The following is a 17,655-nucleotide window of genomic DNA, read 5'->3' on the forward strand; positions in this document are numbered from 1 at the left end:
ACCTTCCTTCTCTTGGGCTAGAAATGAACAAAAGATACAATTAGTCTGAGCAACTGATGCCAGGCTGTGACATGAAAAGAGAAACTCAGGATGAAGCTGGCCTCATGAAAGGCAGAGAGGAGAAATGGAAAGAAAAGCAGTCCCAGGACATAGTTCTGAGTTGCTGGATCAAACCTCACCTGATGTCTTTTCTCTGGAACATTTGGTTATATGATGAAGTAAACTCTAATTTTAAAGACATAATAAATGTTTTATTACTTGTAACCAAAATAGTCCCAGGTGATAAATAGATGGCCAAAGATTTGTGTGACCATAGGAGCTTGCCTCAGTTCTATCTCACTCCTGGTTAGATGGGCTGAGCCCAAGGCGGGCAGCCTCTATGCTTGGCTACATGCCCAGCCAGGCCTGGATAGTCTGAAAGCTGAGCCTTTTCTGGAGTTTAGATCTCCCTAATTGGCATTTTACACAGCCAGTTCAGGGAAATGGGTTGGCTTATTATGTGGATCCAGAAAACACCTTCTTAGTGGCCACCCCCACTGCACCCTCATGAACCCAGAGCACTTCTTGCACGTCTCCAAAGCAACACTGACCTCAGTGTTAGTGACCAACATGCACATCTGGCTCTTCGAGACTCCAGGCTTGCTGAAGGGGAGGTTAAGCCTCACTTACCTTTGGATTCCTGCACTCTACCTTGATGTTCACAGACTGTTGTTGAACAAGTGAAACAATCTCTTCCCTGCCTCCTTCTCATTATTCTTTCACTTTCTTCCCTTTAAAGCTAGGATCAGGTAGAAGAACACAGTGGATAAGATGCAAAGCCTTCACCCTGAGTCCCCAATTCACAAGCTGGGGGTTTGATCTGCTACGGTGTTTGGATAGTGCTGAGTCTTATCTGGGACACCCACTTCTACTATGCACTCACCATGTGCTCAGGGCTGCTGGGCAAGAGGATACCGGAGGGAAAGACTGTTAAGACTGAGTCAGAGATGGCTGACGATGAAACTTGAGTCCACTGGGATCTGTGAGCCTAAACCCTCATTCACAGAGGAGGACGCTCAGGCCCAGGGAGGAGTTCCTGGCTCAAGGTCACCAGGACAGTCCAGCCTTGATGGGAAAGAACTTGACTTTGCGAGGTAAGACCCACTTGTTCTCTCAGGCAGTCAGGAAGGCGAGCTTCAGGGTGGATGAGAAGGACCTGGTGGAAGGCAGGGACCAGCCTTTGGGGCTTGCAGCCTGAGGCTTGAGGAACTCCACGGAGTCTCTCTCTCTCCCCCAGGAAAGCACTTGCTTGCCAACTGGGTTTGGAAGTCTCCTGGCTTGTTGGTCCTTAGGGATCAGAGAAGTGACTCAATGAAGCACTCAGTACATCTTTGGCACTAGGGGACCGGGTGTGATTCAGGAGTCACGCACATTCCGGTTTAGCCTCCTCCCCTCCCCTTCAAGCTAGGGATCCAGGGATCGGCCGCGTGAACCCCTTCCCTGGCTCAGACACTCCTGACACGTTTCTCGCGTCTCCACCTGCCAAGCAGTCTCTGCCCAGAGAAGACGCCTGGACCGCAAACTCCGGGCGGGGAGCTCGCTCCACTCAGCTGTTTCGGGCTTGCTTCCCACATGGAAGGCTGGATCTCAGGACCCCCGTGCCTCCCGACCTCCCCTAGATTCTGAGCGGGCCCGCCCTCACCCCAAGCTCCCTCTTCCTTTTATGCCTCCGGCCTCGTCTCCTCGGCCGCGGGCGGGGACTGTCCCCCTTCCCCCCACCCACTCCCGCCGGGGTCCGGGGGACCCGGGGCCCTCTCTGCTCGCCACCGCCCCCTTCCTTTCCCTCCTTCTTTTCCCTCCCTCGCCCCGCCCCCAGGCCCGCCCCTCTCCGCCCCGGCCCCCGTCCCCCGGCGCCCCGTGCCCCCAGCCCCCGCGCCCCCGGGCCCGGGGCAGGGGCTGCGGGGCGGGGGAGCCCCGCGGGCGAGGCCCCTGCCCTCCCCGCGCGCCCCGCCCGAGCGCGCGCACCCGCCGCCCCCCTCCGCGGCCTCCGGCTCCCCGCCTCCCCGCCTTCCCCTCCTCCTGGTGACGTCCGGGTCCCTGCCCGTCTGAAAACTCCGCGCCGCGGCGGTGGAGGCGGCGGCGGCGGCAGCGGCGGCGGAGGAGGAGCAGCGGCGAGCCGAGGCGGCGGCGGCGGCGGCCCGAGCGGGAGCCCAGGCGGCGGCGGCGGCGGCCGCGGGAGCCGCGGGGAGCGCGGGGGCGGCCCGGAGCGCCCCGGGTCCCCGCGCCCCGCTCGCCCGCCGTGCTCCGAAGATGGTGGCGGCGCCGTGCGCCCGGAGGCTGGCCCGGCGCTCGCACTCGGCGCTGCTCGCGGCGCTCACCGTGCTGCTGCTGCAGACGCTGGTCGTGTGGAATTTCAGCAGCCTCGACTCCGGGGCAGGGGAGCGCCGCGGGGGCGCAGCGGCCGGCGGTGCGGAGCAGCCGCCCCCGGCCCCGGCCCCGCGCCGCGAACGCCGGGACCTGCCCGCCGAGCCGGCTGCAGCCCGAGGAGGAGGCGGCGGCGGCGGAGGAGGAGGAGGAGGAGGAGGACGGGGGCCCCCGGCGCGGGCTCCGGGAGGCGGCCCCGGAGCACCCCGCGCGCAGCAGCCGGCCAGCCGAGGGGCACTGGCCGCGCGGGCGCTGGTAAGATGCCCTTTCGGCTCGCGTCCTGGAGGGAGCAATGGAGGGAGGGAAACCGGAGGGCAGGCGGCCGGACCCCACGCACCCCCACCACCCCCAGCCCTTGAACCCCACTCATCAGATCGGGACTCCCCAAGCCTGCTGGCCCCACATCTCTTTCCCCTGGAAGCAGGGGCTGGGTCCCTGCCCCATCCCGAGTCTGAGGACTGCCCCCTGGGGGTCTGGGGGAAGTTATCTCCAAGGAGGCGCTTTTAGGGGTTACCGGAGCCTGGCTGGGTGCCTATCCCCGTCACTCTAGCTGGGCGCCCGGACTTGCTCTGTGCTTGTGGGTGTTGCTGCCTCACTCCGGGTCTGAGACCCTGGACCGTGCCGGGATCCGCAGCCGCTGTTCCGGCGGTGGTGCTCAGCGCATCTCTGGTTTTTGCCTAGCTGGGTGCACACCACTCAGTCCTCCGTCTGCTGCCTCGTTGTCTTTGCCTGGCTTGAGAGGGGTCTGATCCCAAGTCCTCACCCGTGCCCCGGAGTCAAGACTCTGTCTCCAGTGCCCGGTCTTACTTTGAGTCTCCTGTTTTGCATCCCTGGATGCCTGAGACTCCTGTCTCTACCTTGTCCATGTCTAACCTTGCTCTCTCCTGGTTCCCTGTCTCCAGTATCAGGGCATGGCCCCTTCTCCTAGGCGTTTCTGTCCAGCTCTCTGTCGTAGTGTGTGGCTCGTTCCTGTCACCAGCTGTGTATCAGATCACAGCACCTCAACTTAGGCTTCTGTGGGTTTACTTTGCACCTCCTTGGGTGTGAACAATCCAAGCTCTGAAACTGTTCCCTCCGCAGATCTTCTGGGGCCATCTGGGTGTCTTCTACCCTGCCCACGACCTCTCCCGGGAGGCCCTTCACACCTTATTTGGCCCGCCTTGCTTAGCCCACTGAACTCAGAGCACACAGGAGAGGTCAGAGTCCCCACCTTTGAGCCAGGGTCTCAGCACCTGTGGGCGTGTCTGTCTTCAAGCTTAGGGATGTGTCTGTATCTTCCTGATGTGTCTGTATCTTCATCCCTGCTGCTTGCCCACAGAGCTTCTCCCAACCCTTGGGGACATTAGACACCAGGGGGTAATTTCAGGCTCTTAGGCACTGAATGCATGTCTCTGTCACCTGTCACTTTGGGAGCCTTCACTGAAAGCTGCCTTCAGACACAGCGTGATGCCCTTTGATCTGCCAAACTTCTTTGGAGGCAGAGAGGTGACCCTCTTTGCCAGAGTGCAGTTCTTTGTGTCTGTGGGCTGAGCCAGCCCAAGGCGTGATGCGATGGCATTTCACGTTGCTGGCTGGTCTGTGTGGGTAGCAGGGAGAAGTCTTTTCCCCGTTCCCAGGGAGGAGGATGGAGTGAGAGTCCCGGTGGGGAACCAGAATGTTCCGAATGCCTCTTATTTGTAGCAAAGGGTACTCTCAGACACTGCCTTTGAACTCCAGGAGTGGATAGTGATGTGTTTGGGCAGAAATGCAATTAGAAGTTCTTTCTGGAGTCGGAGCCCTTCAGGGAGGTGGGGTGGGAGGAGGTTCAGGACATGCACTGCTAGCCCAGTGTGGGAACATGTAGGATGGCCATGGAAGCGTGGGGCTAACTGTATCCTTTGCATCTGGGGTCCAGATGGGCGTCAGGAGGTGCTTTTCCCCATGCACATACCACCTGTTGAAACAAGTGGAGGGAGGGAAGCAAGCCTGGTTGGCTGATTCCTTCCTGGGTCTCTGACATTTTGGAGCCTACATCCACACCTGCTCTCTCGGTGTTCAGTTCTGCGTCTTCTTCTCTCATCCTCCAGCTGGGCTGCGCTGAGGTTAGCAGTTGGGAAGGTGGGAGAGAGCGTGCCTCTTTTCCTTTTCTATTCCTGTTGGAATGCCGCTTCCAGCAGCTGAGGTGCTTTGCTTTTCTGAAACTCTGCTCTCGTCTGCAAGTTCAGTGACTGTCCCCCTACACACACCTCCCAGGCTCTCAGTTTCTTCCGATATAGACACACCTGTATTTTTTGTCCCCTTTTTTCTGTCCTCCCCCCTTCTTTGTGGCTGTCTACCATGCAGTTGTTCACTGCCGTCTCACCTGGATTTGTACTGGATATTTAATCTGTTTGTCCGTGTCCTTGCTCTTCCCTTCCCCGATGATGTCTACCCCCGTGCCCTGTCAGATCCTGAAATCACAGCGCAGACCTGCAGGGTGGAGCCAGGGGCCCATCCTCCTGTAGCTGTGCCCACCCAGCCCCTGCCCTTCCACGGAGCTCAAGGAGACCAGAAGGGGGCAGGCTGTTCCCAAAGTCTGGCTTTGCCTGAGCTTAGATTGCAGCCTAGGAGGAGAGGACCAGACCCTTTGGGCAGGCCACTGAGGCCCTCAGAACATGCGGTCTGTTTGCAGACCCCGCACTGGCTGCTGGTGCGTGATGCTTCGGAGGGAGATTGGGGAGTGGGACTTAAAAAAAAAAATCCCTGTGATTTTCCAGAGCTAGTTAGGCGCATGCTCGGGAGATGATGCTTCATCTCTGTGCTCTGAAGAGGGTGGGGTGGGCAGTTGTGGTTTTGGGTGCAGAGAGACTCAGCACTGGTGGTGGTGGTGGTGGTGGGTATGTCTCAAAGAGTGTCAGGCCGACACTGTGTTCAGGTTATTTTCTAAACTAGACTTAGCTGCTTCCTTGTGCTCACCTTTCCAGAGCTTCTGCATTTGTACTTTTTCTGTTTGGGGAGCTGCATCCCAGTGGAAGGGCCTGATTGTCGTTTTGGTGCGTTTTGAGAAGCCAAGAAGAAACACCCAGTTTCTCAAGCAGACAGAGCCAGAGAGCTTGCGGGTGGTGGCGAGACGGGCATTTCCCTGAAAGATTTGCAGGCTTTGCCTCTCAGCCTCTCCCAAAGCTCTTACAGATTAGAATTGTTGGGCGGATGGCAGCTGAGTTCCGTGGCTGTGGCACTCATTCCTTCATGGGGTCTTCAGTACGCTCTGGGTTTTACTGTCATCTCAGAATGTAGGAAACAGATGGGCTCACTTATAAAGGGAGGGAAAACGTCGAGGAGAGTGTCAGAAAGATCACACTACAGGTTCTGAATCAGTTTGCGGGAGAATGAAAGGAGCTGTGTGTTAATGTAATGAATGTTTATTTTCTTTCCCCTTGCCTCCAGTGATCCTCTGAAGTCCTCACATTATTGCTTGAATCCTTAGATAGACTATTACTCAGTAAGTTTCATTTAAGAAACCTAATTTTTTATTGTCCTGACACACACAGACACAGGCACAGGCACACACACATACACACACTTAAAGTAGAATGGTCTTTCTGTGTTGTCTGACCCCTTTGAAATGTTGATTTTTCGGCAGAAATTCCTCATACTTCACATTACTCAGATAACTCAGGACTTTTTCAGACATTGGCAGTGACTTTGAAAAATTGGTTCACTGTATCCAGATCGCCTCTGGTTCTAACAGCCTCAGAGGCGTAGCTTTTCTTTCTATCCAAATGTTTTGAGACCAGAGAGAACAGAGGGTAGTTTATTGATGGTTCGTTTTTCTCACACTCTCAATGGAGTTTTATTTTGCTTGAGCAGTGCATTACACTTTGTATACAGAAATATGCATCATTGAACAATATTTATCTTGATGCAAATGCTGCCATCTGCTTAATCATATCCTGAAAAAATGTTAAATAAAATAGATAAATAAAAGTAGAAATTATTATATGCATATACGTATATGTAATATTTACATTCACTTTCCTTCCAGTCTTCTTACACTTTAGACGTTCTCTCTAGTTCATTAGTTCTTTTTATTTTAACCTTCCAGAAGGTTGAGTGACAGATGCTTGCTGTTTTGCAAATAGGAGGCCAAACTGTAAGTTCCTGTTTGCTGGGGATTGTCCAACTTTGATCCATCCTCTTAATAGAAAAGGAAATTATTTTGATCTCGACCAGATATCTGACATCATTGTGTGTGTGTGTGTGTGTGTGTGTGTGTATTTCCCCAGAAAACAACATATCCTTAAGCAAGTGTCTGTCCTCCCACCCAGAGCTATTTATGATCAACGGGGCATTAAATCTACATGCAGAAAGAGGAAAATGCACGGTGCCGTTATAACTGGACTGCCCAGGGTCAGGGTTGTCCTGGTCTCTAGCTTGGTCAACTCCACCCTAAGACTTGTCACTTAAGATAAATCCTCATTTTTTTCATTTGCATCTCCCACTTCTATTGCTTGCAATCCCTATCTACCAGAACCAAAGAGAATGGTTTGAGGAAACCATTTGAGGAAAATGCAAAAGTAAATACAAACTCAACCTCATAAAACCCAAGCTCAAAGGAAGGGCTGTGGGAGCAGGTGAAAAGTCACAGGAAACCTGTGCCAGGCCCTAGTACAAGGGACAGAAAGGCGTTGGTTGCTAAATCATGTCTGACTCTTTGTGACCCCATGGACTGTATCCTGCCAGACTTCTCTGTCCTTGTGATTCTCCAGGCAAGAGTACTGGAGTGGGTTGCCATTCCCTTCTCCAGGGGATCTTCCCAACGCAGGGACTGAACCCAGGTCTCCAACATCTCAGGCAGATTCTTTACCATTTGAACCACAGGGAGGGATACTCAGGGGACAAAGGCCTCTGTTAACTACCCTTGGGTCTGTTCCTGCCAGGTTCAGATCCTGGCTCTGTTCTGGGCTGTCCCTGGGATCTTTGGCAAGTTATTCTAACTTCATTCCTCTGAAAATCAGGGCCACCTCATGGGGTTATGTGAGGATGAAATGTAGAAAGACGTGTGAGCTAGTTTGTGCCTGGCACATAATAAATGCTCAGATGTGAGCCATTATTCTTAAAAAGAAACTCTTCGTATGTTTGAAAATAAGCAAATTTTTGCAATTACTCATTTTTCCAAGCCAAGTAGGGTTTGACTGTAATCCAAGGCAGTAGAATGCGTCCAACTCCTCTGTGTGTCAGCCTTGGAGCAGGATGGAATGTGGGGGAGAGGGGAGTACTAACATTTATGGAGTGACGACTGTATGCCAGGCATCCTTTAGGTGCTTTACATGCATGATGTTGTTCATTGCTCAGACACACACAGTAATTCAGGATGAAAGAAAGGGTTGCATACAAAATTGAGACTACGGTCTCCTGGCTAGAAATCACCAGTTTTCTGGGTACAGTCTTCAACAGTATGTGAACTGAGAACTTCCAGATGTTCAAGCTGGATTTAGAAAAAGCAGAGGAACCAGAGGTCAAATGGCCAACATCCGTTGGATCTTAGAAAAAGCAAGAGAGTTCCAGAACATCTACTTCTGCTTTATTGACTACACCAAAGCCTTTGATAGTGTGGATCACAACAAACTGTGGAAAATGCTTAAAGAGATGGGAATACCAGACCACCTGACCTGCCTCTTGAGAAACCTGTATGCAGGTCAAGAAGCAATAGTTAGAACCAGACATGGAACAACAGACTGGTTCCAAATTGGGAAAGGAGGACGTCAAGGCTGTATACTGTCACCCTGCTTATTTAACTTATATGCAGAGTACATCATGCAAAATGCCAGGATGGATGAAGCACTAACTGGAATCAAGATTGCCGGGAGAAATACCAGTAACCTCAGATATGCAGATGGCACCACCTTTATGGCAGAAAGTGAAGAAGAACTGAAGAGCCTCTTGATGAAAGGGAAAGAGGAGAGTAAAAAAGTTGGCTTGAAACTCAACATTCAGAAAACTAAGATCATGGCATATGATTCTATCACTTCATGACAAATAGATAGGGAAACAATGGAAACAGTGAGAGACTTTATTTTCTTGGGCTCCAAAATCACTGCAGATAGTGACTGCAGCCATGAAATTAAAAGACACTTGCTCCTTGGAAGAAAAGCTATGACCAACCTAGGCAGCATATTAAGAAGCAGAGACATTACTTTGCCAACAAAGGTCTGTCTGGTCGAAGCTATGGTTTCTCAGTAGTCACATTTGGATGTGAGAGTTGGACTAAAAGGAAAGCTGCTGCTGCTAAGTCGCTTCAGTCGTGTCTGACTCTGTGCGACCCCATAGACGGCAGCCCACCAAGCTTCCCCGTCCCTGGGATTCTCCAGGCAAGAACACTGGAGTGGGTCGCCATTTCCTTCTCCAATGCAGGAAAGTGAAAAGTGAAAGTGAAGTCGCTCAGTTGTGTCCGACTCTAGCGACCCCATGGACTGCAGCCTACCAGGCTCCTCCATCCATGGGATTTTCTAGGCAAAAGTACTGGAGTGGGATGCCATTGCCTTCTCTGAAGGAAAGCTGAGTGCCAAATAATTGATGCTTTTGAACTGTGGTGTTGGAGAAGACTCTTGAGAGGCCCTTGGACTGCAAGGAGAGCCAACCAGTCAATCCTAAAGGAAATCAGTCCTGAATATTCATTGGAAGGACTGATGCTGAAGCTGAAACTCCAATACTTCGGCCACCTGATGTGAAGAACTGACTCATTAGAAGAGACCCTGATGCAGGGAAAGATTGAAAGCAGGAGGAGAAGGGGACGACAGAGGATGAGATGGTTGGATGGCATCACCAACACGCTGGACATGAGTTTGAGCAAGCTCCGGGAGTTGGTGATAAACAGGGAAGCCTGGCGTACTGCAGTCCAGGGGGTTGCAAAGAGTCGGACACAACTGAGCTCCTGAACTGAACTGGGTACCAGTTACATGGTGGGGATAATGAGGGCTCTGCAGATGTTACCTCACTGTCTCAATGAATCCTCTCAACTCTGTGGGATAGCACTGTTACTGTCCCTACTTGATGGGGAAAATGGGGCTCAGAGTGGAAAAGCAGCTTGATCGCTAAGATTGTGCTGAGGAGCAGCAGAACTGGAATCCAGACCTAGGACTGCCCCATTCCACTCAATGTCCAGATTTCAGAGTGCCTTGTCTGTAGAGGTCTTTGAAAAACCCTATATGCAGCTGGGTCTTTGCTGAAAATCTTCATGTCACTTTCCTTGTTGCAGATTCATAAAAATATGCCAGCCCTAGAAAACGAGCAGATGTGCAGCTTTTCTTGAATCAGACCCCTGAATAATGAGATGAGGTAGAAGGGCTTCCCTGGTGGCTCAGACAGTAAAGAATCTGCCTGCAGTGCAGGAGGCTCAGGTTCGATACCTGGGTCAGGAAGATCCCCTGGAGAAGGGAATGGCAGCTCACTCCAGTATTCTTGCCTGGGAAATCCCATGGCCAGAGGAGTGTGGCGACCTACAGTCCATGGGGTGGCAAAGAATGGGGCACAGCTGGGTGACTGCCACTTTTCACTTTCAGGAGGGTAATCATAATAATAGCAGTGATGCTTCTGTAACAGTTATGGCTTACCAGGAATTGTTTTAGTCCTCCTTATGTATTTTATTTCTTCAAAGAATGTACTATTATGTTTCAACAGCCAACAATCATGATGCTTAATAGAACCAGGCCCTGTTTGAGGCGTTTCACAAATATTAGCTCATTTAAACCTCACACTACAGTGAGGAAACTGAGATGTGGGGAGCTTAAAACAGTTTTCCCAAGGGTCATAGTACCAATGGCAGAGCTGGGATTTGAACCCCGGCAGTCTGTACTCTGAATCATTCTATTCCATAGCCTCCCTCTTCTAAGCATCTTGAGAAGGTCCCCAGCCTTGGAACCGCAGACTTCATTTAAGGAGGCACATAGGTAATTGATTCGGTCACAATTTGCCCAGTCCCAAGGACAGGATTTTATGGTCCAGAAAAAGAAGGTATCACCCATTAGTGAAATATGCATCGTGCACCCTAGGGAATAATTGAACCTGAACTGCTGGAAGTGGAGTTGGTGGAAGAAGGTGTTTTGAATTCAGCTCCCCCTGCCAGAGGAAGAGGGGAAGAGGGTGCTACACAGGCTTCCTTGGCCAGAGGGACAGCCTTTTGTTCGTGGTCAGCGGGCCTCCTGCCACTCAGCTCACCCATGACTTGCCCCCAGGACCCTGGATGAAGCCGGAGGTGTCACTAGGAACACGCAGTCCGACTGTCTTTCGGGCACTTCCTTCCTTCTGCCTGCAACAGAAACTGTCCGTTTGCCCGCAGATACCGATCGAGTTCTGTCCTTCTGATCCCTGAGGTTAGGGTTGCCCCTTCCCCCATCAAAAGCCAGAGCCTTAACAAAGAAGGTGGCAGGGAGAGGGCAGGTGTGTGTGTGTCTGTGTGTGTGTGTCCCATAACCCCGTCAGTGCTGTCGTGAGCAGGGAGCTGGTGTGATTAGTATCAGAGTCCGGGAGTCCAGACACCCGGCCTGACGGGCAAGGAGCAGGACCCCACGGGCATCTCCAGCCTTTGGGGAAGGGGGAGATCTCCCCGTCCAGGGGCCTCTGAGGGCAGCAAAATGGATTTGTTCTGTCTCAGCCCTGGTTTGTCCCAGGCAGGTGACTGCTGGCTTATCTGAGCATCTAATCCAGGCTGATGTGTCCAGGGATGTTAATGACAAGCGTTTCTCCTCCCAGGGGATCCTTTGCTGTAATCCTTGGCCACAAGTCACGTGGTTTACGCCCAAAGGAGTTGACCTCATGGGGCAGAAAAATTGATGCAGACGTCCCCTACCCAAGGGGTACAGACATCGTAACTGTGATCCTGATGACAAGGAGGACTTCTGTTTATTGAATGTTTGCCTTGCTCTCGACGGCTGTGGAGATACTGAGAAGACATGATCTTACTGAATCCCTGTCCTGCAAGTTAAGGACTACTAGTCTCATCTCTTGGAGAAGGAAATGGCAACCCACTCCAGTGTTCTTGCCTGGAGAATCCCAGGGACAGGGGAGCCTGGTGGGCTGCTGTCTATGGGGTCGCACAGAGTCGGACACAACTGAAGTGACTTAGCAGCAGCAGTCTCATCTGTTTCACTGATTACAAATAAGGAAAGCAAAGCAATGAGTTGTATGAAAGTTAAAGAGCTGAGAGGCAGCCAGACTAGGAATTTAAGGTTGGTGGTGACTCCAAAGGTTCCTGGTCTCTACCCAGTTCAGAGTCAGTAAGTCCCTTGTTCTTCACACCTGCGCTCTCTCACTTCTCTCCTATCCATGTTTGCATGCATGCATGCATTCATCGACATGCCCACCCTTCCGCCCACCCTCCACTCCAACAATACCCAGCACGGGGACTGCCTTTGTGAAATAGGGCAGTTGTGCCCCTGCCCTCCCGGAGGGCCAGTCCAGCTGGCGAGGGTTGGGACCACGGCCTGTCAACAGAGAGGTTCCTCTCTGGTCCTAGCCCAGTTCACTCTACAGTGGCTTCTTTTGGACACAGAGAAAGGTGTCCTCCATTAGATGGGAGCCAGGAATAGTGTGTTTCAGGAGCCTGAAAGCCCTCAAGTCTCCTAATACCCACCCCCAAACTGCCAGACTTGAGGCTGGCCTGCCCCATCTGTGGAGTTCAAGCTCATTTTCTTCTAGTCGAATAGGGAGCCCAGAGGTAAGGTTTGTGGGGAGTGCAGATTGCTGGAAGTTGCAGGGTCTGGGAGGCGTGTCACGCAGTATTAGGACAGAGGATCAGTATGTCACGCACACGTCCCTTTGCCTCTCTGGGGCAGGGTTTCCTTGTCTGTAATGCAGGGACCTTCCTACCTGGAAGGGCCTGGTGATAGGGCACCGCCTCCCGGCTCATGGTCCCTGCTCTCACCGTCCCCGATGCAGCCTCACCACGAGGGATATTTGCAAGACGGGCCCTCGTGCTTTTGGCCCGTGGGTAGGTTTTATTTAACCCTTACTGTCTTAAAATAAAAAATGCATCAAAGTGTAAGGGTTAGGATAGAAGACGATGTGGTCGTTTGGAATGCCTTAAAAAGTCAGGAGACCTGACAGCCCGGGGCCACATTCTTCCCTGTTGTTCACTGGCCAAGTCAGGAGGGGCTTCCTGGGGTCCTCCAGGTTCCTGAGACACCCCCCACCCAAGATCTCTTCCTTCACCTGTGACACCTGACTCGGCCCTTAGGGCTGAGAAGTTTGCAGCCTCTGCCTGGAAGATGTCTGTGTTCACTGTGCTGAGCTAAAAATAAGTGTCTGTGGTTCTTTTCAGTGATCCCCATGTGGTTTATTCACAGCACTTCTTCATCTCGACTGCGTTTACCTTCCCCTGTGTGATGGAGGTTTCCTTCCTTCTCTCCCTGCCGTTAGTTAGTGTACTCCCAGAATATGCAAATTCTTAATGAGCTTTAAGCATCAGGATGTGGTAAAAGAAGCGTCCTCCACAGGAACAGAACCATGCATTCTACAGTTTGGTCAGCCGGCTTCCCTTTTGCTGGGGGTGTAGGTCATGCACGGTTTTGAATCACTTGCTTTCCCTTCTCTGTGCTCCTCACCACCTTGTGCCCTCCTCCCCCAACAACACGTGTTGGGATGTTGTGAGTTGTCAGAGAGCTGGCCTGGGCGCTGGACGAGGGGGTAGAAGAGTGTAATATTCTGGAGCGTCTTGGCTCAAGTGCCGACTCTATGAAGGGGCAAACCCTGACTTTCACCTCTTTGTGTCTTTTTTGGCATTTCTGCCAGATGATGCTAATAAACCCTGCCCTTCGCTAGACTGGGTTTTGAGGATGCGATTTGATAAATAGATGAGAAAGTGTATTGAGGCTCAGAAACCCTGCATGAGTGTAAGGCGGTGCTCCCGTCTTCAGCCTTGAACAGAACGTGTGAGCAGTCAGACTAGTTGGCTATCAGTTTGTAATCCCTGGCGGAGCAAGAGAGAATGAGTAAAATCCATCAGAGGTTTCCCATTCAGTCCTCCATCTGTCCGTTAATTCAACAGGTAGTGCTCGAGCGCCTGCTGTGTGTACTCTGCAAAGTATGAGGGGAGAGTCAGCTGTGCCTGCTCTCATGGGGTTTATGGTCTAGAGGCAGAATGACCCCCAAACACACACATTTTTAAAAATATCAAATTGTTCCAAATGCAGTGACTTACAGTTTGAGTGCTGAGAGAAGATAAGAGGCCACGTGTGAAGATTTATTCACGATGCAGTGTATGCATTTTACTTAGTTTTGCTTGAGGACTTATTTTGGATGGATGTCTTTTGCTAGAATGGCTCTAGACTGACCCCAGGAATCCCAAGTGTAGTATGCACGTGGATTCTGATTTATGTATGATTGAAGGTGCTTTGTGGGCACACAGTCTCTAGTATAGTAGCTTTTAATAAAGAGTTTGTATTCGTAGGTGTGCAAAATTTATTTCCTAACTTTTGCCTATATTTTAAAATGCTTTTTTAACCAAAATATAAATACACAAAAGTGCACATTATTCTAAATGTACAGCTTGATGAATTTTCATGTACTGAATACACTCAGTAACCTCCACCAGTAAAAGCAGAGATATCACTTTGCCGACAAAGGTTCATCTAGTCAAAACTGGTTTTTCCAGTAGTCATGTATGGATGTGAGAGTTGGACCGTAAAGAAGGCTGAGCGCCAAAGAACTGATGCTTTTGAACTGTGGTGCTGGGAAAGACTCTTTACAGTCCCTTGGACAACAGGGAGATCCAACCAGTCAGTCCTAAAGGAAATCAAACCTGAATATTCACTGGAAGGACCAAAGCTGAAGCTGAAGCTCCAATCCCTTGGCCATCTAATGCAAAGAGCCAACTCATTGGAAAAGACCCTGATGCTGGGAAAGATAGAAGGCAGGAGAAGGGTACAACAGAGGATGAGACGGTTGGATGGCAACCATCACCAACTCAATGGACATGAGTTTGAGCAGGCTCTGGGAGGTTGTGATGGACAGGGAAGCCTGGAGTGCTACAGTCCATGGGATGACACAGATTCAGACACGACTGAGCGATAGAACAACAATAACAACAACAACCCCCACCCAGACCAAGAAACAGGGCATCTGTGACCTCCCAAATGCACTCAGCCCTTGCTTCTTGGTGAACAGTTTTTGACACTTGTCATGGCTGTATATCTCTTTAAATGTATATTAGGGAAAATAGGGAACTATAGCCAGTCAAGCAAAATGATCATGTCAGGGCTCTTACTGCCTAGCATGCAGGTTAAGTGACATTTAAGTAAAAATGTTGGTTGACATGCTGAAAACACCTAAATTATTGTATCTAAACATATTGTGCTAATGCTAATCCTGACCCCAATTTAGATGTATGATTGACGGGGGCAATGGAATGACCAAGGTTTGGTAAACATTGACTTAACCAGTTTGAAGATTCCCCGCACTTCTGGTAAACAGCTGCGTTGTTTTGTTCTCAAGTCCAAGTGGAAAGGATTTAAGCTAGACGTTAGGAAGAACTGTGCTCTGGGTCTGTTTAGGGGGGCGTCCCTGTCATGGGCCCTCTCTGATGTTCTGGTCACTGCGTCACTCCTGTAGTTACGGAACATCCCAAGCCTGTCTTCTGGACTCGAGTCTGGACCCTTCCTGGCGTCTCTTGGCTTCGCGCTGGGCCTCTGCTTCATACTGACTCTTTGCACTCTGGTCCCCCGTGTGTTGGACATGAATTAGGCATGATGAATGGGTCCCCAATCGGGCCTGTAATGAGTACATTAACTTAACCCTGAACCAAGACTCTGTCTTCAGAACCAGGATAACAGAACCGCAGCACTAGAACAGCAATTCAAAAGGGCAGTGGAGACAACTAATCATTTTATAATGAGCAAGAGAAGAAGCAATAAAGAGAGAGCCCAAGGACAGCATGGTAATTTCCCAAAGTCTTAGCACTCAACCAGACTCACGTTAATAAAATAAACAAATGTTTTTGGTAATGGAGAGCTAATGTATACATTATTTAAGGGGAGTATTAAAACCAGATTAGATAGATCAAGTCATACAGTGGTTACCTCATTAAGCCTCTTTTCTTTGGGGATCTGGAAAACTTGTCTCTCTTTTTTCCTTCTTTCCTTGTGAAATGGTGCTTTATTAATTAGAAATGTAATGGGACATCTTTTTTCTTTTCTTCCAAGACTGGTGGCTGTTTTCTATTTATTTTTTAATGTAGGACCATGCTTTGCAGATGTTCTCTTTGAAATAAAAGCCTATTCATTGTCTCTCTTCCTCTCTCTCTTTTATCCCCAGCTCAGAAGGGGCAGCTGTTATGAAATCCACAAACAGAGAGCCCTGTTTGCTTGTCATCAGGCATTACGGAGGATTCCATTCCCCCATGTAAAATACTCCCCTTACCTGCTTTTTCTCGTTGTCCTGCTGAAGAATAGTTTTCAAATTGCTGTATCTGATTCCCTCTTGTTTAGAAGAAGAGGTGATGACAGAGGACAGGGTGGAGATGACCTCAGGGTGGCTCTTATGAAATAAAAGCTGGCCTGTTTGCAAATGGGCATGGATGATTATTAACTCCTCTTAGGACAAGTGGTGACTGCTGTTTGACTTTCTTTTAGAGTGAAAAAAAAAGATCATGGGGCACAAACAAATGCTTTATTAGAGTGAGCAGGTGGTAGAAACCCCAACAAAAGCGGATGCTGGAAAATACAGGTGAAGGGGGCCAGGGCCTATGCGTTGGATCTGAGTTACAGGTGGAATAACAGCCGCAGCATAGAGCTGGCTTCCTTCTTTTTGCTTTCTCTTTTTTAAAGTTAAATTACTCTCCAACATTTTAAAATCAGTGATTTCAAACAGACATCTGATTTGAAGTTGCTGTTAAATTTTTTGAAATTCTGGCCTTTCTTCCCAAAGAGGTGATTTTAGGGAGCAGGGGAGTGTGGTTACCCTGCTTTCCAGTTGGCCGTGGCTCCCACCAGTCTACTTGACTTATGTGTGTTTCTTGCAGGATGCTGTTAGGATTTGTTTATTACTCTCAAAATACTACTACTACTACTATTATCTATTAAATACTATGTGCAAGGCACCCTGCTAAGCAGCATATCATGAATTATCTCATCTGATCGTTACAACAGCCTTACGATATTATCCCCACTCACAGATGAGGAAACTGAGGCACAGAGCTGCTCAGAGTCACAGACAGTAGACTTGGAATCTAAACTCAGGCACTGTAGCTGGGAAGCCTGTGTATCAGATCACATGATTGAGCTGCACAAAATGTTTTAATAAAGCAATTCTGGTGATGAATTCTTCACTATACCTCTGTGAAAAGGTGGTACTGTTTGCCCATTGCGTGAATGGAACCACTGAGACCCATCAAGTTCAAACCATGATGTAAAATGCAGATCATGACTCACCGTCTCTAAAGAGGGCATTAAAATGACCGAGGACTTGAGCACTGGTGAAGCTGGCAGTCTGGCCGTGGTAGAAGGACCCCAACCAGGGTCCCCCCCATCCTCTCACGCAGAGCAGGATGGGGTAGTGGCCTCTACCCTGCATCCTTGCAGCAGCAAGGTAGCACCTACAGGGTAACATTTTGATAAGTTGCTGATCTGTAGTAAAATAATAATTACAGCAATAATTACAAGCATGGATTTTGGTGAGACTCAGCTGCTGACCGCGAGGAAAAATAATTAATTGTGTATTCTCTCAGAATCACATGGAAGCCAGGCCTGGCCTTTTTCCTTTGTGTGGGTCCAGTGCAGGGTCTTTTGCAGGTTGAAGGCCACATGTTTTGCCAGATGCTGTTTACATTCACAGTATGGATGGCAGATCTCCGCACGAGGAGGAGCTGGTCATTGGGCTAACATCATAGCTTCCCATAAATACAGACAAAGGTGACCTGACGGGGATCCATGGGCGCACCATCCTTTAACTCATGAAATGCACCTCACCCTGGAAGCAAATGCAGACACAGCTAGAAGGAAAGTGATCTAAATCTGCTTTTAATAAATGTTTTTAAATACTCTAGCATTGGCCACTATCTAACCATGGTGATAGATGTGTAGCTAATTTAACTGGATGGCTGTGGTTCTCTTTAAATGTCTGTTTTTGAAGCTGGTTGAATGGTCCTGCCTTGATTTTAACAACTTGCTAAATTTCGCTTGAAACAGAACATACGTACAGAAAAGGGCAGAAATTGTGAATGTATAGCTCAATCAAGTGGCCACATTTGAGTAACAAGGACTCGGATCAGAGCCCAGAGCATTACGGCTCCCTCCTCCCCAG

At 50.0% G+C, this 17,655-nt stretch overlaps 1 protein-coding gene across 1 annotated transcript in view; it reads left to right on the top strand.

Moving 5' to 3' along the window:
- Positions 1-2,225: 2,225 nt before the first annotated feature.
- XYLT1 (xylosyltransferase 1) overlaps positions 2,226-17,655 on the top strand; it is a 352,172-nt gene continuing 336,742 nt past the window's right edge. The window contains exon 1 of the mRNA XM_061401246.1: positions 2,226-2,658. Coding sequence (XP_061257230.1) covers positions 2,290-2,658 — 369 coding nt within the window. The 5' untranslated portion in view covers positions 2,226-2,289. The remainder of the gene's footprint in view (positions 2,659-17,655) is intronic.

Source organism: Bos javanicus, chromosome 25, assembly GCF_032452875.1.
Source record: "Bos javanicus breed banteng chromosome 25, ARS-OSU_banteng_1.0, whole genome shotgun sequence".
Lineage (NCBI taxonomy): Eukaryota > Metazoa > Chordata > Mammalia > Artiodactyla > Bovidae > Bos > Bos javanicus.